General features: G+C 36.2%; 1 protein-coding gene across 2 annotated transcripts in view; it reads right to left on the reverse strand.

The window, feature by feature from the left end:
* Positions 1-4725: 4725 nt before the first annotated feature.
* ZBBX (zinc finger B-box domain containing) overlaps positions 4726-22582 on the reverse strand; it is a 128177-nt gene continuing 110320 nt past the window's right edge. For both annotated transcript variants that reach the window (XM_004383434.1, XM_004383433.1), the window contains 3 exons: positions 19079-19336; positions 7034-7172; positions 4726-4852 (listed from right to left, as the gene is read on the reverse strand). In XM_004383434.1, the coding sequence (XP_004383491.1) occupies positions 4726-4852; positions 7034-7172; positions 19079-19336 (524 nt within the window). The remainder of the gene's footprint in view (positions 4853-7033; positions 7173-19078; positions 19337-22582) is intronic.

The following is a 22582-nucleotide window of genomic DNA, read 5'->3' on the forward strand; positions in this document are numbered from 1 at the left end:
TGATGTTTAAGCATTCGGCTGCTAACTGAAAGGTCAGTAGTTTGAATGCACCAGCGCCTCCATGGAAGAAAAGATTGGTGATCTTTTCTCATAAAAGATTACAGCCTAAGAAACTCTATGGGGCAGTTCTATTCAGTAATATAGGGTCTCTATGAGTCAGAGTCGACTCAATGGCACACAACAAGAACAAGATATCTACAACCATCTTGGATGATGAGGTGACCTTGAGGATGGAAGTAACATTCAAAGATGCAGTCACCATACCAGCTCTTGACTGCTACTCCCAATCTCAATGTATATACGAGAGAAATAAACTTACATTTTATTGCACTGTTACTTAGGACTTCCTGTTACACAAAATTTAACCAAATCCTAACTGATGGAATAGCCTAACCCACAAGATATTCTTCCAGGGCTCTGGCGTAGGAGGCTGGAGTTTCCTTCATTCATCATATGATGAATAAAAGCTACTTTTGAAAAATGAAGTGTGTATCTGTCTACCTCCCATCTGCACCTCTCATTTTTTAAGTACAGGGCACTGTAATCATTTGAATGGATAACAGTTATTCCATTTTAAAAAAATGACAATTACCCGAAAAATGTGAAATTATATAAAAATCGCCCTAAAACATTCATTCCATACTTATGTTAAATATACAAGGTTTAGTCCTTTGTAAAATAGAGGTGAAGCTCACCACCCCCACCCCCACCCAACCCACACCTTGAAAAGCTTTATAACATTTGTATCTAAAATAATGTGTATTTTTCTTTTCTGTATAGAAAGAAATATACATATTGCTTCATTCTGGAAGAAGTAAAAGCCTATAGAGAGCCCTTTTAGAACAATGCTTCTATCTGTTATTGTGTAGTATACATATTAGAAAACAGAAACTCAAGATAACCCCATCAATCAATTAATTCTTTTCATTTTAAACGTAAGTGTCACCTTATGGAGAGTATTAAGAATATTCTCTCCTTTTCCTTAACTATAGAAGACATTTGCATCAAAAGAGGAGGATCTTTATTTCCTTAGAGTTCATCTATGCCTGCTGGTTATTCCCCAGCTAAAGTCATAATCCTGTTTGCAACATCATAATCATTTACCCAGCAAACAATCAGAGTGTCACTAACAAAGAATTATGACTTTAGGTGGGGGATAAACTACAGGCACAGATGAACTCTGAGGAAATAAAGATTGTTTTTATGCAAATGTGGCTAGTAATAAATAACAAGGGATGAAAATTATGATGAAACTGAATATCTTATAAAAACAGATTTGGGGAGGTATAAATATTATGTTTTTTAATTTTTCCTCTCTGTAAGTATGATGCACAGGGTTTTTATAAAGTGCCGGTACAATTTTAATATTTAAAAACTTTGAATTTATGCTTGATAGAAAGAAGGCTATAAACACAGGGAACAATGTTTCAGAAATGTTTTTAATAAGATTAATTTAGACATTTAGCTTTCAGCAACAGCACCAGCTTTATATGTCCTTCAATCTAATTCTCCAACTGCCTAAAGCAGTCTCTATTTTGGAGATTAAGTGATTTTTGTGGATTATCTCAATTTAATCCTAAATTCACTAATTAATCCATCCATAAATCTATCTGTATATTCAGTGATGTTGGCATGAAATCATGAATAGTGATGCTAACAAGCATGACAGAGCACTTTCCACTTCCCTAAGTATTTTTATATTCACTACTGCATTTGATTCTCACCACATTCTTTGGAGCTAAGTCGGTATAATTTTCTTCACATTATGATGAAGAAACACACTGAAATATGTGATCTTCCAGCTAGTACACAGTGTGACCTGATTCCTGAGGACAGAACCAGTGTTTCTCCCATTGCATATATCATGTTGTCTCCTCTGGGAAAAGTTCGGGGACTGAGATGGTTTTTCAGTTGGATGCTGTACATTCATTCATTCATTCATTCCCTTACCCAGTCAGAGCTAGGCATATGCTAAGGACTGAGTGTATAATGGTGAGAAAAATGGACATAATTCATGTTCTAGTGAAATTTATAATCTAGCTGGGAAGACACACCTTCAAAAAACACATAAATATATTAATAAGTTCTATGAAGTATAAAGCAGGATGCCATGAGAAAAAAATATAAAGAAAAAGGGACAAGGGAAATTTAGGTTGAGATTAGAGAAGGACTCTTTAAAAAGGTACATTTTGAGACCTCAGATGAGAAACAGCCTGTAGCAAAAACTAGGATGAGATGTACATTACTCAAGGTGTGTCCAACAACTGAATCATAAGGGAAGGTAGACCGTTTTTCTGAATTAAGGCATTATTTAAAATATATGAGTGCTCTATTACAGGGACAAAGCCATTTTGTAATATTCATTTAAGAAATATTTTCCACGTACCTGTTATGTATAAGGCACAGTGTTAAGTGATCCAAAGGGGAGCAGACAACACTGACCTGCGTTGTGTGATACCTTCAGAGTGCACAATGAACATCAAACAACATATTAAAACTATCAAATACAATGCAATGTCAATTTGTTTCCATCATGTGTATATCCAGAGCTATAATATAGAGTTTCATAAGGCTAGTACAGCACTAGCAAGTCTGGGTAAAATTACCAAATCCTAACATGCATGTAAAACCATGTGGTCATTTATCCAATAGTTGCTAGAAGCACACTGTAGTAACATTAGCATTAGTAACAGGGTTGAGATTCCTCTGGAATATCTGTAACTCTCTCAATTTCACAGTTAGAACTAGTTGCAGGCCTTTAACAGAAATTTTAAACTTAAGCTTCAAAATGAAAGAACACATTGAAGCTGCTTCAGGCAAAGGCTCTAATCTTTAGTTTTTATTTCCTCATTAGACTAATGGCAATGGAATCAAGGAACTTTTCTGGATGTGTGGTTATGGGAAGCAAATAAAGGCAGAAGGGGGCCTGCTGCCCCTCATGTTTAATTTCAAGGTCACATTGGAAATTCAATGACAAAGTCAGTGGTGCACAGTGGCGTATTTTGGCAAAAAATACACTGATGACAATTGTCAGATTAATTTTTATTTCAAAATTCTTATATTGTAAAGGGTAATGACATCTTACAAACTCTTTTTCTGAACTAGTCCATAAAAGACTGAAGCTATGGCTGAGTAAACGTAGGAATAATAGGGGTCCACTCTTTTCCTAACAGAAATAGAATAACACTTCCTTGCACTTTGTCTGAGAAAAACCCAGGAGTTTTATAAAGTGCACTCATAGGAACCATTAGATTCTTCATCAGAACAGAAAAGGAAGACATCTTAGAGCAAATGAGGGCAGAGAGAGTCAAGAACCTTTCACGCTGATCAGACGTGCTGAAACGAAAAAATAACATATTTTCCCACTTTAACAGATGCGCAGCCAATCCCCAATTTAACTGTAGATACTAAAATTCAGAGAGCCAGCAGCCTCAGGAAAAGAGGCCAGGAAGGCTTTTGACACAAATGATGAAGATTAAAGGGTGGCTCATCACTGTCTCTTTATGGGATTTTTGCAGAGGAAGTCCTAAGAGAACAGTAAAAATCTAGGAAGAGTCACACTTTTTTTAAGATATTTATTTCTTTTGAAACATTTTATTCTGAAAGTACGATTGGCTTTGCTGATTACTTAATGTTAACTTGTGTTAATCAGTTTAAATAAAGGTTGTTTTTATATTAAAAGACATAGAAATGTTATAGGTCTCATCATCATCACTTCCTAGCCTATCAGGTGATGATGTGTGTAAACATCAGTATACTTTATTGATAACACGGAAGAAGTTTCAAAGACAAATTTACAATAAACAACCATCAATCTTGTGCAAGGAATTACAACCCAGGATCACAGAGAACAGAAGACAAAAGAGTTTGAACACTGAGGCATGGCTACGTAGCGGTGAGGGCAGAGCCAATCTGCAGGGACATCTCTTTGAGAAGTCAATGAACAACGAAAATGAGAAAGGGTCCTAAAATGTCACAAAGTGACAATGATAAAACTATCCCCCCATGTCTTGTCCTGCTCTTTCTCAAGCTCTTGAATTCTGAGATCATGGAAACCTGACACACACACTAACCCCAGCACACACACACTACCAGGACACTACCACTACTGCTACCCAAGACTAGCAAAATACTTCACTGGCGTTATTTCCTTTAAGCATCGCAACAGTCCTTCAAACTGACCTCCCCAAAATAAGATGCTTGAGGATCTTTTCTATGTTTTACTAGAACAGAGAATAACAAGCTACCAGAATGTCTATAAACTTCAAAAACTAACACCAATAACAAAAACTCACTGTAATTACCAAAGTAAAACTGGATTCCAGGCTCAAACGGTGATACTGTCAAGTGTGATTTGGCAGTCAAATGTACATTCTTGTTGGTGACATCATTATTTAAAATATAACTTAACCATCAAATATTACTTAAAATGTAATCATGTTCCATTCTATGATACATTCTATAGACACAGTTATAACCATTAATTCTTAAAGTTCACCAAATTTTACTAATATGATCTGTAATATAGATTTATGTTTGACATATATCCTTTGAAGAAAAAGCTTATAAACTTATAATTTCACTAACTTTTATTAGTCTGCAAGCTTTGAAATAAGAGACATTAATAATCAAAATCTCCAGCACCTAGGCAAGTAATCACTTGGTTACTTTTTTTCAGTTGTTTCTTTACCCTGGGTACAAATGGAAAAAATAATGAACAAATGATTAAGTATTATTTGACCATGGTAGTGTGATGACATGTTGCTTGTCAAGAAAATCCTCTTCATCCTCATCTGTACTGCTCTCAGAAAGTGTCAGCCAAGATGGAATTTTGATATCTTTCCCAGAAGAACTGGAAATACATTAAAAGATCAATACACAATATACAGAACTAGGTTTCAACTCTTTACTTATCTTTGGATCAATATAACATACCTTGAAGTCATTGGAGGTAGGCAGAGGTGAGGGGGTTGTATCAGACTGGGGCCATAATTTTCAAAGTGCCCAATACACTATGCCTCCTTTTAATCAAAAATTCTCATCGTTCTCACTCTCCCAAGAAATAAAGCCACAGTGGAACCAAGGAGAAGATTTTTATGGTCTCTGGTTGTATCTTTCATTGGTGGTTCAGAAGGCATTTCAGAAACTTGCAGAGCCTCAGGGTCATCATCAAGAACATTCATCATTACATTGGCTGGTTAACAGAAACCCAATGAATAGATGGCCAGATAAATCACCTCTTTTGTGTACAGTAAATTAGGACTATGTGGATAGCCAGTCAAGATATGCCAAAGCCAAAATTAATGACAGTAGTTATACAGTTATTTTATTTTTTGTATTTGTAGTGGGGGTGGGAATAGGTGGAAACTCCAGCATGTAGATGTCTGAGGTTTGGGAAGACAAGTAGAATGGGGGACAGAGGGGAGCCTATATAATTCAGATTTTTTGGTTCTAAATTATCTAGATTTTCTGCCCATGTATGCCACTAAATAATATAAAATAGTTCACCCTGTGCTGGATAGAACTGTTATTTGGATTGTTTTTTATACAAAAAAAAATCCTAACCCAGCAGTTTCGAAACTCTGGTCTGTGGACCACTGCAGATCTAACTGTGGTAAAGTTTTCACTTGTCCAAAAAGAGAAGAGAAAATAATAACATGGTGGTGACTTTTTCATGGAATTTATAATGTTAAAGAATTGTGTTTTATTCTGTATGTTCTGGTTAAGTTTTTAGTATTAAATGTTATTTTTTTCTGTGAAATGATGGTGAGAGTAAGTGGTAGGTTTAGTTTGTTTTTAAGGATACTTTTAGGAAAAAACAATTAGCAACTTTATATGACCCCTTGGCTTTTTGCTTTTTTTTTTTAATTTATTTTTATTTAAGTGGTGTTACAAATGCAAAAATCTAACAATTAAGGATTTTCTCCTTCAGAAAGACAATAACAGATTCCCTTTTACTGCATATGAGACTTCAAAGCAATCAAAGGGATTCATAATTCAAGGCACTTTTATTTTTACATTTAATCTTATCCTTCTAGAGAAAGCCTCTTCCTTTTTGAAGGAATTTCAGGTTGTCAGTACTAAACAAAAACAATAGATTACTTTTCAGAAGCATTTAGTGGTATAACTTATGTCCCTTATAAACTGATCACTGAGGAAGTGATGCAAATTAAAATACGCTATTATTAACAATCTACATTCAATTTCAAGAAAGAAACTTCTTAATACTCTTTTAAAAACTGTATTCATATTGGGTAAAATTCTATTAATGCAAAGCATTGAAATTTATTAGGTTAATTAATGCAAGTAATGCAACTGTCTTTCATTATGAGAAGAAATGATGAAGGATTATTCAATTCCAAATGTCTTTTCATTTTTCTGATATGCATTATACAGCAGAACTCTCTCTTCAAGTTAAAGTAGCAACTTCATAAGCCTTTTACTAAATCCTGCTAAGAGGTCAGAAAAGGAACCAAACATTTTACAAAGAATGGTTTATACAAAGCACACATTTTAGGACAATTTTTCTTTATAGAGTGTTATGGATTGAATTGTGTCCCCAAAAATATGTGTTGTAAATCCTAACTTCTATGCTTGTGGTTATAATCCCATTTGGGAATGGGTTGTCTTTGTCATGTTAATGATGTAGGATTGGTATAGGGTGTATTTTGAGTCAATCTCTTTTGAGATATAAAAGGGATTAAATAAGCAAGCTAAGAAGCAGAGATGGGGAAGACACAGGCCAAGCCACGTGCAGACCGTACAGGAACAGAATCTCAAAGAGACAAGGAAGGACCTTCCTCCAGAGCTGACAGAGACAGAAAGCCTTCCCCTAGAGCCCGCACTCTGAATTTGGACTTCTAGCCTCCTAAGCTGTGAGAAAATAAATTTCTGTTTGTTAAAGCAATCCACTTGTGGTGTTTCTGTTACAGCAGCACTAGATAACTAAGACATAGAGTACAAGTAACTAGATGGGCTTGTCAAAAATTTTACTATGCACTATTTTTACGCCTATGCAGCAGGCTTAACCTACCTCTGTTCCTCAACTCCACAGGGGCCCCTTGAGTGTGAGATCTTAAGGAAATCCGTGGTAATCTCACTTGTATTCTGCAAACGGCTGTTGAAGGCTGGTGACTCTTCTGAGGTTAGGCTGTAAAGTTTTTCTGAAGGATCTGGAATATTTTATTTCATGCATTGTCAACACATAAATTCAATAAACGCACAGCATATGGTGCTGAAAGTTTAATCCGAGTAAACTACAAGCAGTACAAAGAGTGTCAGTACAGATTTTTAATCATCTTTCAATTTTCTGTGCAGCTATTTGTGGAGTGATCAGAGGGTGAGGTATGTTTGATCTGAGATGGCAAATTAGGGCCTAGGTACCAAGTCACCATAATCATATCGATTTTTGAATATATACTTTAAAAATGTATCAAATGTCCTGAGATCACAAAATTTCAAAGAAAACCAAGTTATCCTTTTTAAAGCTAGAATATTGTGCATCTCCTCAACTTGACTGGATATTAAACATCTCATTATTTCTTTTTTTCCTCTGGAAATAAAAGCTTTACCCCCACACAGTCTGAGGCAAAAGGTTAGCTTTGGCAAAGCTGTCCTTCCTATCTTTGCTTTCTTGCTTTAGTTTGGATAGATAATAACCATTTGTATTTGAAAGAGGAGAAGTCTTAAATCTTCTCCCTTTTCATGAAGCTGGCCTATGATTCAGACTAGGTAAGGACAAATAGATGGTGTTAATTAAAAAAATAAAATGTCTTCATATGAATTACCAAAAATTCAAGTATAGAAATAAATATCATTACTACATTAGAAATGCTGTAATGCTTTCTGTCATTGATGCAGTTGTAAGAGCTATCCGAAGTATCCATATTCACTCTCATGAAATTGCCAAGTAAACATCCTCCTGGTCAGAGGACTAAACACTAAGGTACACGTATTCTACACTTGACTGAAGAGTTTTATTTTATTTTATTTTGTTTTTGGAGGGGGTTGGTTAGTATCAACTTGAAGTTTTTGAGCAAGCAGAGATTCCTCTAGTGAAAGTAACTTAGACTATTCCAGTTGAAAGACAGACCTCAATACACTTTAGAGCTGGAAGAGGCCTTAAAATTATTTAACACAGTGACTTGCAAATTATGACAAATGGATAAATTAAGGGGTGCAAATGGTCAATGTGCTCAGCTACTACCCTGAAGGTTGGAGGTTCAAGTCCACTTTGAGTTGCCTCGGAAGGAAGGCCTGGTGACTCTTTTGGAAAAATCAGCCATTGAAAATCCTATGGAGCACAGTTCTACTCTGACACACATGAGGTCTCCATGAGTCAGAAATGAGTCTACGGCAACTGGTTTTAGGGATGAGGTTCCTGCTTCTACTGTCTCCAAAGCAATCAGGACAACTTTACTTAATCTAGTTTAAATATTGGGGATCTATATAAGATTAATTTTGAAAAAATAAACTCCTCAGTCCAAATTTTTGAAAACTTTGACGACAACTTCTCCTTACTTATCCACTAACTCATTATTTGACATTTCACATTTACAGTAATAGTAAAAAATCTACTAACTGACTCTTTTGCACATTAATGACATATATCTGGCAGTAATGAACGTTGAGGTGTGAGGCGAGAGTAACACTGGCTTTGATGGTTAAGGTTATGTATCATCTTGGCTAGGCCATGATTCTCAGTGGTTTGGCAGTTATATAATGATGTAAGTGGCAGTTATGTAAGATATAGTCATCCTCCATTTTGTGATCTGATGTGGTCATCCTCCATTTTCGTGTAACACTGGTTTTGCATAACAACCTGGTCTTTGCAATCTAACCATGCTGATAAGTGGGGAGTGGCTGTGCTTCCATCCCTTCATGTGAGAGATTAGGAAACTAAGGCCCCACAAAGAATTGGTAACCTGTCTAAACTCACACAGCCATATGATAGAGGAGCTGGAACTAGACCTGAGTTTTTTAGTTTGCCTGTATGGCGCAGTGGTTAAATGTTTGGCTGTTAACCAAAAGACTGACAGTTCGAATTCACCAGCCGCTCCTTGGAAACTCTATGGGGCAGCTCTACTCTGTCCTATAGGGTGACTATGAGTCAGAATCGACTCGACGGCAAAAGGTTTTGATATTGTAAATTGCTATGCTCCAGAATCTAATTCTCTAATTTTAGGCTATCATCTTTTGTCCTATTTTTCCACAAGATGAAAGAAGACACGTATCCAAAGTACCTTTACATGCCCCAGTGATAGGGAATCCTACTCATGGGGAAGCAGATAAATTTCAGGATTTGGAATTGGTGGAATTACAGTACTACAACCCAAAAGTCATTCTTAGATGTAAAAAATACCACCAGGAGAGACAGTCAAACTGAATTCTAATTGCATCAGAATAGAGCTAATTGAGATAGTGGAAATAGAATGAGCCTATATTTCTGGAATTAATTATTCATTCTAAAACACATGTTTCAGAATTCCCTGTGAAGTTAACAGGAGCAAATGTGACATCACTGGATTTTAGAAAGAAAAAACAAAAACAGGGAAAAATACAACTGCTTATAAAAACACTATTGTAAGTTAGTTTTGAACCTAAAAGCTCAATTGAACAGAAAACTAAGTCTCCTGATTTTTCTAATACACGGCCAGGTAAGACTGGATTGGCATTTATATTGGAAATTTTACTTTATAACTGTCAAAACAGTCCACAATTGTTGAGCAATGGATTGGTGTTAAGACAATTTTCTCCCAGGAGTGAAGACTGCATGCTCTCTGATCACTGAGGTATCTCTTAAGTGGAGTAATAAACAATTAGGAAAAGAGGAAAACAAGTGACTAAACATAGAGTTCTAGAGTGTATTTCTAAAATTCAAGCCATTTAAAATACATGCATAAAACTGTACTCTACAGGGAATAAACATTTGTATGAATAATGTTGTTAGTTACTGTTGAGACCATTTTGACTCATGGCAACTCCACGTGTGAAGAGTAGACTACTCCATACAGTTTTCAAAACTGTGACCTCTGGGAAGCAGATTACCAGGCCTGTCTTCCGAAGTACCTCTGGGTGGGTTTGCACCTCCGATCTTGCTATTCGTGGAGTTCTTAACCATTTGTGCCACCCAGGGACTTCCATTTGAATAATAGGAAGGAAGAAAAAAGGAACAAAGCAACATGTAAAAGCTTCAAAGAATGGAAACAAAGTAAACAGGGTATTTTACAAGAAGAAACAAGGGAAAAAAACTTCTAAAGGACTATTTAGCATAGCTACATGTTTACATTGCATATTTAGGAGGCTGTGACACCAGGACACTGGCCCTGGAGTCTATGAGCCCCATTCTCAGCCCATTCTGCCTCCTTGTTTTCCTCCCCTCATCTCTCTTCCCCTGTTCTACTATGTTTTGCCTTGCTTATCCCTCCTTTTCTTTCTCTATCCATGCATTCTTCCCCTTATCTTCACTCTGCCCACATTTCTCTCTCTTAAATGGTGACAATATTGGCTGGAATGTTTTCAAATTATTTAAGCAGCATTGTGGTATGGTGGCAAGACAAACAAGCATGGAGGTAAATTTGGCTGGGTTTATGCCTCAGCTCTGCTGTGTGCACAGGAGAGACCATGATACAGGTACTACATCGCCATAGGCTCAGGTACTATATCCCAAAAGTGGAGATTAAGACGGGCACCTGCTCTGTCTACCTCACAGAGTAGCTATTAAGATCAAATGAGGCAGCATTACATACAAAAACAGCTAAGTATTATTACTGATCGAATGATTTCATAGTGCTTATATCAGATTGTTTTTTAATGTGTTGCCCTTCACTTATATGTACCCTCATTTTTTTTTTCTTTCTGCAACTCAAAGGAGCCCTAAAGCAAAAAGAGTGCCATTCTAGCCCATTGTAGCCTGGCTGTCTTTACAAGGGTTATTTAGTTAATTTCCTCACTATACATCCCAATTAGAATAGTCTTTTTACAGTTTAATACATTACTAGATGGTCAACCTATGAACAGGAAGTCCCTGCCTCACTGTTTTATTTCACAGGTAGAATTTTATTCTTTTTTTTTTGTTTAGGAAAAAGTACCCTCTTCAGTTACTTGATCTAGTTAACTCCCATAGGGCTCATATGGAGCCCTGCTGGTGCAGTGGGTAAGAGCTCAGCTGCTAACCGAAAGGTCAGCAGTTCAAATCCACCAGCCGTTCCACGGAAGAAAGATGTGGCAGTCTGCTCTGTAAAGATCACAGCCTTGGAAAGCCTATGGGGAAGTTCTACTCTGTCTTACAGGATTGCTATGACTAGGAATCAACTAGACAGTAACAGGTTTTAGGCTCTGTTAAGTGCGTGTGAATAAAGGGAAAGAGAAATTTTCATAAATATAATTTTTCATATAAATAATGTCATAAAATCATCAAACAATTTTATGAGACAGATTCTATTGATATTTTCATGTTTCATATACATAATCTGATGCAAAGAATGATGAGGAAAATAATTTGCCCAAGGTGATGGGCTAGCTAGTCCATCTGACCACTGAGCCTGGGCTCTCAACCATCCTGCTCTGCTGCCTCCCCACTCTTGAAGCAGCAGGAAGATGTATCTGCAACCTTCACTCCCTGCCTTCCCTGCCCCTCCAGCTCCTTTCAGCAATCTAAATCAAAAGAGAAACAAGGACAGCTTTTACTTAATGTAGTTATTTTCTGTCCTTTCTTCTCCCAGCTCCCTGGCACGGCTGTTTCCAATAGAACTGAGAAAAAGGCAGTTAATGTATCCCAGAGCTAACAGAAAACAAGTCAGAAGGAGAGCTGCTCACAAAAATGCAGCTTTCACTGGAAAGCGAACACATTTACATTTGTATAAGAGTCTCCAGTGTGTGACTATGTCTGTGTGAGACCAAACCCCTGAGGAGTTTTTCCTGACTGCAGAGTGAGTAGTGAAATGTGAGTGGAATTTTTCTGTCTATTGAAGCTAAAACAGACTAAAAATGCCACATGCAGAATTAGTGAATTTTCTGGAATGGCATCTGATTTTACCACAGTATGTGTCACCTCACTGACTATCAGGTGAGTCTTTCCAAAAGCTGTGCACTCATCCAAAGCCAAGCTTTCTGAACAGAAAGAAAGCCGTTACTGGGTCAAGTAGAAGGAAGCGGCTGTGTTCTGCTGCTGGGCCATCAGAAAAGCCCCTGCTGACAGGCTACACAGTGTGTGCTTACTTTCATGTATGAAATGCTCTGTGTTCACGTTAAAATACTGATGTCAGTGTATGAAAAAGTGAGTGACACGGGAAAAAAGTGAAGCATATAAGAACACAAAGTGATAAATTTGAAGTGGAAAAAAAGACTACTGCTTTGTAAACTACTGTATTTTATTTGAAAATAATGGAATTTATCAATTTATCAAAAAAGAAACCCTTGTTTTCTGATGAAAAAAATATATGGTTATCCTTCTGGAGTCCCTGGGTGGTGGAAATGAATAAGACTTTGGTTACCAACCAAAAGGGTGACAGTTCAAATCCACCCAGCAGCACTGCACAAGAAAGAACTGGCAATCTACTCCCTTAAGGTCGTTGTTCTTGAGTGTCATCGAGCTGATTCTGACTCATAGCAACCCCATGTGACAGAGTAGAACTTCCCCATAGGGTTTCCTAGGCTGTAATCTTTATAGACGCAGGTTGCCAGGTCTTTTTCCCATAGAGCCACTGGGTGGGTTTGAACCACCAACCTTTTGGTTAGCAGCCAAGTGCTTAACTGTTGGGCAACTAAGGCTTCTTTCCATAATTTCACAGCCACTGAAAGCCCTATGGAGCACAGTTCTACTCTGCAACACATGAGATCGTCATGAGTCAGAATTAACTTGACAGCAACGCGCTTGGTTTTTTGGGTTTTTTACTAATGGAAAGGTTGGTTTCAAATCTACCCAGAGACACTTTGGAAGAAAGCCTTGGCAATCTACTTCCAAAAGATCACAGTGATTGAAAATCCTATGGAGTACAGTTCTACGTAACACACGTGACGTCACCATGAGTTGGAACTGACTCATTGGAAACTGGCTTGGTGTGGTTTTGGTTATTCTTTTAGATCCAGTTCAGACCTGGCATACTTCATGTTAGAATTGGCCTTTAATGGAGAATTATCTTCAAAGAGACTTATGTTAGATTGTTAGTAATTTAGAATGATGAGTAAAAATGGCTCACAGACTCTACTCCCCTAGTTCCTGATAAAAATAAAAGAAAAATGACAATTGGAACTAAAGGACAACTAAAACAAGAGATACAAGAAGTAAACAATAAATTTTGAAAAGGGGCAAACAAGGAAATAAGCACAAGACTCATTCAGGTGTGGCTGGGTGCTACTGCTGTACTTCCCAAAACCCAAAACCAAACCTGTTGCCGTTGAGTTGAATCCGACTCATAGTGACCCTATAGTGACCCTATCTATCCCCCCACAAAATACACACACACACACAAACACACACCAAACTAGAAATAGAAAAGGTAGAGTAAAAAAAAATACTGAGAAGTCTCACTAATACCACCCCTATTTGGAGAAAAGCAAGGGGAAAAAACACACCATAAGACGAAAGAGGACAGAAAATTGCAAATCTGCAGGTGTCCCTAAAGGGATGGAATGCACTTGAAATTAAATCAAGTTCCACATTTAAATAAAATCCAGTAAAAGACAAAAGAGCTCAGATCCTCCAACTAAGGGAACTGTGCTCCCTACTCCTTTATCTTCCCCTCCCCACGCCTCTGAGCCCAGAGTGTACAGAAATCCATGCAATACCCAGTCCACAAACAGTACATCCAAAGAAAAGATCATTAGGTCTCATTAAAGTCTCACTACCTCAAAAAAGACAGAACATATAAGCAAACCCACCCACAATAAACATGAGCAAGTACGATACAAAGAAGTGACACAGCAACTAGTTATACAAACAAACTATATTCAAGAATCCATAGCATGGCAAAGAACAACTACGTAAAAGACCAACCTGGTAGAAAACATAGATCAGGACCACAGGAAATTTGCCCACAAGGCCTTTGAGTACTAAAGAAATAATGAAAACAAACTTCTCAAAAAGTGCAAAAATTAATCTTACAGATAAAATAACAAAATGTCAAAACTCAAAAGGGAGATAACAAAACTAAGGGAAAAAATTGAATGGTCACCTGTTCCTGGACTGGGTTCTAGATCAGAAGAAAAAGAAAAAGCTGTAATGGACATTATTGGGACAACTGAAGAAAATTAATTATGGGCAGTGGATTAGATAATAGTATTCTATCAACGTTAAATTTCCTGATTTTGATCATTTTACTGTGGTCTCATGTAGGAGAATGTCCTTGTTCTTGGGAAACACACGAAAAATTTACTATTGGTTGGTAAAGGAATGTGATGTTTCTAACATCGTCTCAGATGGTTCAAAAAACAAACAAAAACATTGTGTGTATAGACAGAGAGAAGAAAGAGAGAATAAATGAAAAGCAAATGAGGCAAAAGATAAGTGGTAAACTGAGTAAAAGGTATACAGGAGTTCCTTATACTATTGTTGCAAATTTTCTATAAGTTTGAAAACTATATCAAAATAAAAAAATTACAAAAAAAAAAAAAAAAGCCAAAGCAACACTATTAGAGAACTAATTAAGAATACAAAATAATAAAGCCCAGTGAAAAATTAAGATCCTAATGCAAAGGACAAACCAGATTATCACAGCAAATGCAAGGAAAATATAAACTGTTTTAAACAAATGAAGAAAACATAAGTAAATACATTGTACAAAGAGGATCCAACTTACAGAAAATGGTTTCTCGGCAAGAGAAAGTCAAGTAGAACAGAAGAGCAATTCAAAAATACAATAGCAGAAAATTTCTCAGAGAATAAGAAGGAACTTATTCTGTGGATGGGAAGAGAACCCTGTTTTAGAAATTGATGAATTATTGAAATTGAAACACAATCCTGGTCAAGTTACTGAATGTCAAGGATTAAGAAAAAAATTCTTCAAGCATCCAATCAGGAAAGAAGGTGACACATAAAAATCATGGTGGTCTTAGACTACTTAGAAACCCTGGTACTATAGTGATTAATAGCTACGGTTGGTAACCAAAGGGTCTGTAGTTCAAATACTACACACTCCTTGGAAACTCTATGGGGTGGTTCTATTTTTGTTCTATAGGGTCACTACGAGTTAGAATCGACTCGATGGCAATGATTTTTTTTTTTGTTTTTTTGTGGTGGGAGTGGTTTAGACTACATCACAGCAGAATGAAAAACCAGAAAAATGATAAATCAGTATGTACAAAGTCCAAGAGAAAAGCGACCTGAGAATACTCCATTACTCTCAGTCAATTTGCCATTCAAATATAAAAGTAAAACACATTCTCAAACTGAAAGAACCTAGGTAATAGAGCTACAATGAACCCTAATCAAAAAACAGGTGCCATCAAGTCGATTTCAACTCATCACGACACCATGTGTTACAAGAGTAGAACTATGGTTCATAGAGTTTTCATGGATGTGACCTTTCAGAAGCAGACTGCCAGGCCCTAATTATGAGGCTCCTCTAAGTGGGTTCGAACTGCCAACCTTTCATTTAGTAGCTGAGTGCTTAATCATCTGTGCCACCAGGCTTCCATGAGCCTTCCCACCCATTGCCATCAAGTCAATTCTGACTCATATTGACCCTGTAGGTCAGAACAGAATTGTCCCATTGGGTTTCCAAGGCTGTAAATCTTTATGGAAACAGAATGCCACGTCTTTCTCCTGAGTTCAAACTCGTGGGTTCAAGCTCGTGGGTTCAAACTGCCAACCTTTCAGTTAGCAGCTGAGCACTTAACCACTGCACCACTAGGGCTCCTTCCATGAGCCTTACCTGGGGGAAAAAGAAGCAACTGACAATTTAATTCATTCAAACAAAAGTTAAATTGAAAAACTGTCATAAAGAACTAACTAGCACCATATTCAGGGTCAGAAGACCTTGGAGAAATGTCTACCAAGTACAGAGGAATAGAAATAATGATCCACTAAATAAATCTAGACAGCACACCAATAAAACAAAGAAAAAATACAGACATTCTCAAGAATGTCATAATCAAACCTTCTAGAAAGGATTCAGAATAAAAGGCTCAAGATTGGGAAGTTACAATAAATACACTGGTATTGAGCATTTAATCCATATGAATTTTCACTAAGAGGAAGAAAATAAAAGGAAACCTTAACAAAATAAAAATAATTATAACTATACTATCTAGAATTTTATGTGGTTAAAAAATATTAACCAACAAATAAATCCTCATCTTTTATTATAGGGATTTAATCATCACTCTCTGAAATGAAAACACATAGTTAAAAATGACCTCAACTCCTTCCTGCTTCTTTTGACTTCTTTCCTTAATTTTTAAAGTGATCTTTCAAAAAATTTCAGTTTGTCCCTGAGGGACTGAATTGCTGGGCGGAGGGCTGTGAGGACCATGGTCTCAGGGAACATCTAGCTCAATTGACATGGCACAGCTTATAAAGACAATGGTCTACATTCTACCTTGGTGAGTAGTGTCTGGGGTCTTAAAAGTCTGTGAGCGGCCATCTAAGATACTCCACTGGTCTCATCCGTTCTGGAGCAAGGGAGAATGAAGAGAACAGGATACAAGGTAAAGATTAGTCCGAAGGACTAATTGTCCACAGCTACCAAGGCCTCCACCGGACTGAGTCCAGTACAGCTAGATGGTGCCCGGCTACCACCACTGACTGCTCTGACCAGGATCACAAGACAGGGTTCTGGACAGAGCTGGAGAAGGATGTAGAGCATAATTCTAACTCACAAAAAAAAAGACCAGATTTACTGGCCTAAAGGAGACTGGAGAAACCTCGAGAGTACGGCCCCCAGACTCCCTTTTAGCTCAGTGGTGAAGTTACCTCCGAGGTTCACTGTTCAGCCTGGGAGTGGACAGCCCCGTAACAAGGTTGAGTAAGGATATTGTTGATGTGTTGTGAGATTGTTAACCACTGTCATAGGGCAACATTTGTAGTAACTGTTAAATGAGAAACTCTTTTGTTCTGTAAGCCTTCATCTTAAGTGAGAATAACAGCACAACTGGAAGAGCGTAGTCACCGAACTGTGTATGTTGAAATTTTTGAAATGGTGTATCTTTGGTTATGTGTATTTTCACCAAAAAAAAAAAAAAAAGGTTGAGAAGTTAGAGGGTTAATATGTTGTGGGGTTGTTAACCAATGTCATAAAACAATATGTGTATTACTGTTTCATGAGAAACTATTTGTTCTGTAAGCCTTCACCTGAAGTACAATAAAATATAATAAAAATAAAAAAATAAAAAATAAAATAAAATAAAAAATAAAAAATTCAGTTTGGACTATAAGAATTGCCAATATTCCTCTGTTTGAGGGCTACAAAAAAAGTAATTTCACATGGTTCAACTTAATATGTTTGTGGTGAAAAAAATGTTTATCTGAATTATATGATTGCCTTTAGTTTCGTTTCAATTTTTCTTCTGTTAAGTTGGGTAAATGTGTATTTAATAATTTTATTCAAGTATTTTGCAAAGTATAAATCTCTTTTTATAAATTACCATCTTCATCTTTCTTCAATCTATTCTTCCTTCTAACTATATATTTTATATGTGCACTTATGACATAAATAGACAAATACTTAAAATGATGCTCATCAAATGTTAATAATGGTTATTTTCAGGGTAATAAGATTTTTTTTTCTTTTGGCTTTCTTTTTTGTAGTGCTTAAATTTTCAAAACCAAGATGTTTCATTTTTAGAAAAATAGCAAAATTGTCATTCTAAGGTGAAATAAAGGTGGATGTCACTAATATTAAAAAAACAAAGGAGGAACAAGTGCAGAATATAGAAACCCAGAAAACTTCCCAGTCTGCCTGTTGTAACTGCAACTGTCTTCTAACAAACTGTGTGAACGGATTTCTGATGAAAATGAGATTATTTCCCCTGTTATTTTGTTATAGAACCAGCCCTTTGCATGTTCTAGAATAGGGATAATATTTGTTAGACTAATACCCATTGCAGTTTAGGAAATAGAATGCACAAGTATAAATTTATCCTCAAACTGTGGTCAGCCAACCAGCAGCAATGGCATCATCTGTGTATTTGCCAGGTCTGGCCCTGTCCCAGACCTACTGAATCAGAATCTGCATTCCAAAGTGGATCCACAGGTGATGTATGCACATTAAAGTATCAGAAGCACTGCTTTGAAAGATGTAACAGCTCAATTCTTCAACAAGGGGGCTGGACAGCTGGCTTTCATAAAGTTACAGAGATTAACCACCCAGTGGGTTTGTAGAAAGGAGCCCTGGTGGTACAGTGGTTAAAGTGATGGACTGCTAACTGAAAGGTTGGCAGTTCAAAACCACCAGTGGATAAAGATGTGGCAGTCCACTTCCTTAGAGATTTACAGCCTTGGAAACCCTATGGGGTCATCTCAATGGCAGTGGGTTTGGTCTTTTTGGAGTTTGTGAAGAGGAGCCCTGGTGGAACAGTAGTTTAGCACTTGGCTGCTAACTAAAAGGCTGGTGTTTTGAACTCACCATTCTGCTTCATGGGAGAAAAATGTGGCAGTCTGCTTCCTTAAAGATTTACAACCTTGGAAATGCTATGGGGCACTTCTATGCCGTCCTTTAGGGTGGCTATGAGTTGGAATCAACTTGACGGCAGTGGTTATTTTTTGGTTTGGGTTTGTGGAAAGATTTTTTGTTGTTGTTGTTTTCTTTTCTGCGCTCATGAAGGTCATTATACCACAATTTAACTGTGTATTATATGGGCTAAGTGAGACCATCTCTGGTGTGGCTGAGCATCCACATGTTTCATAACATTTTCAGGATGGATATAGGGGAATATCTAAGAAAACAGACACAAAGTTTGGTGGTTAAAGAAAAAAAGTAAAGATTTTTTTGTCTGTTTCCTTGTTTTCTTGGACTAAGATATGAAGAATCAGGCAGAAGGTGGAGTTAACCCTGTCTACACATGGGGGTTCCATGAGTCAGAATCAATTAGACGGCAACTGGTTTTTACTGGTTAATATTAAAAAAAAAAGAAGCATTACCTGCGAGATTTCTCAGCTCGTTTAATTCCTTTTCCAAACTGTCTAAGGCTTGCTGATCAGCAGTGTTGTCTAAGAAAGGCTCATTGTGGTCAGTAACATCAATATATTCAATTTCTGAAATTTCAGAAGCAGCTCTAGATAATGATCGAGCAGCTGCACTTCTTGGTCGCAGATGAGAGGAAGAAAAGCAGCTGGAGCTTTTTTTAACAGAGTTGGAAAGTGGTAAATTTACTGTTGAAGGTCTCTGTGATGTTTGGCCTAAAATGCAAAGTAGAAATTTTAAATATAGAATGATTTTTTTAAAAAATTCTGAATGAATGCTTAAAGATACAAAATACCGGCACCCTGCCCGCACTTAGAGCAGTTAAGTTCATGTAACAGAGTTGACTAGAAAATCAACTTCAGATTATCTAAAAGTGGATCATCCATTTTTATTTACTACAACCTTTTAATTCCAAATTACTCTTCCTGTTCTCATAAAGAACACTTCTGGGTTGATTTCTCCTAATTTTTCTGCATTCAGACAATAAGAAACTGATTTTAATATTAATTAAAGTAAAACATCTGTAAACCAAGTCAATTCCAGACTAAACCAACACCCAATATTATAACGCATCCCAAGGCCAAGTGGTGTGCTGTGTTTCTTAAATTCTAGGGCGACTCTGTGCTGTGCCTTGAATGTGAAAAAAAACTCATGCAGTAAACATGGTGCCACTTCCTAGAGTAACAATTCCACTTGATGGCAGGTAACTTATTTTTATATTAAAACAAATATGGAAGCAAAATAGACTAGTATGCAAAATCTGTTTGAATTTTTAGAAAAACAAAGGCTTTAAAGAAATTGAGATCACGTCTCTAATCTGCCTAAATGTGAGTTCACTACCTTCTGCTTATAGAGCACTTTAGCGGAAAAGTTCCAGGAGCCCAGATCTAAGTTATTACTCTGTTCAACTAGGGTAGTCACCACTTTGTATTAATCAATTTTAAAAATTCATTTTGTTCGTTACGTTAGCATGTCATTTCATAGCAGGGAAAAAAATACACTTCCAATCGTATACCAACAGAACATAACTAATTTATAATTTGTCATTGCTCACAAAACATTCCTTAATAAAGGTCAAGACAATTTTTAAGGTACAGATTCAGAAATTCACACCACAGGTAAATTTTTAAATGTACTGAACCACTGTTTTGATTTATATAAATGTAATTATACTAAAAATAAATAATTTACATTAGAAGATAACTTTGCATTCCCTTAACACAAACTGGCTTTGTTCAAAATATTGAATTCTTTTAAAGTAGTGCTGTTATCATTATCATAAAAATCATGATTTGTCTGAACAGATGTCATATAACATTATGCCCACTCTTTTAGCTCAAAGGAAAATGTAAAATTCAGAAGAATAGATACAGGCAGTTGCTGTGTATTTAACATTTAATGACCATTGAGTTTGTCTTTTCTTTTTTAACTTAAAAGATCTACTCTGAATGTAACTAGTACCCTAAGAAGAATCTTAATGCAGTATGTAATTATTTAAGCAATTAAAACTAACTAAGGTAAGTCCCAAAGGGCACCAATTTTAATGAACATTTTAGAAATAAATTTTTAAAACAATTTTTGTTGGAATGAAATTATGAATAAATTAAGATTCTAACCTTTTGCGTCTCTTTGTGCTCACAGACAATTCTGAAGAAAAGTAACTAGCAAAATGTGCCTATGTTTTAAGAAAAAATAAATATCCCGAAGAAGTATTTTGGTGGCTAGAATTTGAAAATGATTTCCCCTTTTATCTGTAATATGTAAAGAGTCAATATTGTATTCATAAAACAAACAAACAAATCTGTTGCCGTCAAGTTGATTCTGACTCATAGTGACTCTATAGGACAGAGCAGAACTGCCTCATAGGGTTTCCAAGGAGTGGCTGGTAGAGTCGAACTGCTTACCTTTTTTGGTTAGCAGCTGAGCTCTTAACCACTGTGCCACCAGGGCTCCATTTTATCCATAGCCATCAAGAAAAACAATAAAATATTTCTATAATCATAGTTAAGAGAAGGAGATAAGAGTAGTGAAAAGCTGAATGAATGATACCAGAAAAATTCTACTCCAGTTCTATCATTTACTATGTGTGTGAACTTGGGTGAACCAATTTATCTATTTAAGTCCCAGTTCTTTGTCCCAAAAGTTGGAATAGTGACTTTTTTTTGCCCAGTTCAGAAAATGTTTGAATTAAGGAAGATGAAATAATTAATGAACTTATAAAGAATACCATGCCATTCTAGTGTAATAACAATAGTAGCAGCACAGGTGAGTATAACAGTAATTCAGCTATATAAATCTACAGACTAGGTCTATGGAGAAAACGATACTCTTGTTTCTGCTTTAAAAGGTACTGAGCTATATCTCAGTCAAGGTAAAATTCAAAGGCATTTAGCATTTTTTATTGAAATCAACAAAAAGGAAAATTTTATTAGCAAGGAAACTAAAGGCTGGACTTCTTCCAATCCTGACAAATATGAGGTGAGAAAAATTTAACATAATGTAGATGCCCTTCAGAAAATACAGAAGAGTACAAACACTTGCTGAAATCTTACAACAACAGCTGGTTGCCACAGTATTTGAGGGTAATTGATCTTATTTGAAAAAATATTTATACAGGGGATTGACTGGACTCATGCTTAGCACACAGTGAGTGGACAGGTTACTTTTATTACTGGAAATATGTTCAGATTTTAATGATCTTATTTGAAAAAATATTTATACAGGGGATTGACTGGACTCATGCTTAGCACACAGTGAGTGGACAGGTTACTTTTATTACTGGAAATATGTTCAGATTTTAATGTAACTAAAACACAGATACAGCAGAGGTCCCAATTTGGTCCTTAATTAATTTATTTGTTGTTCATTTAGGTCAGTATGTTATTGCCTCTAATGTTTAATATATAAACTTATTAATGTTATTACTAGAGTTAAGATTTGATACACAGTTACAACTAGCACCAATTAAAATGTCACAATTGAAGGGATCATTCCATAATAAAAAAATAATAGTCCAGTTTGTAGATTATAAACATGAGAAACATACTTGTAGAGTAACTTGCACTGCAACTGGCAATATAATCTTAAGAAACTATTAATTAGCCCTGATCATAGTTATACTCTAAATATAACAGTTGTTGATGTTAGCTAAACAATATATGTTCTATTATTACTGATGAAATCACACCATATATTGGAAGATAAAATACAGTGGTGTCTTTGGGTTATACTGAAGGGCATAAGAATGCTGATAATGTCACAGAAAACCGAAATCACTCACAGAACAGTGTTTAATACAATACTAATTGTTACTACTATTCTAAATGATAAACATCAGAATTTGATGGGAAATAATCATTGCAACATGTTTTTTGGACAACATTTTTAAAAGAAATAACATTCTAGTCAAAGAGCCCAATATTTACTTCTGAATAGATGTTGTAAAACACTATTGTCTATTG

Source organism: Trichechus manatus, unplaced genomic scaffold (genome assembly GCF_000243295.1).
Source record: "Trichechus manatus latirostris isolate Lorelei unplaced genomic scaffold, TriManLat1.0 scaffold00110, whole genome shotgun sequence".
Taxonomy (NCBI): Eukaryota; Metazoa; Chordata; class Mammalia; order Sirenia; family Trichechidae; genus Trichechus; species Trichechus manatus.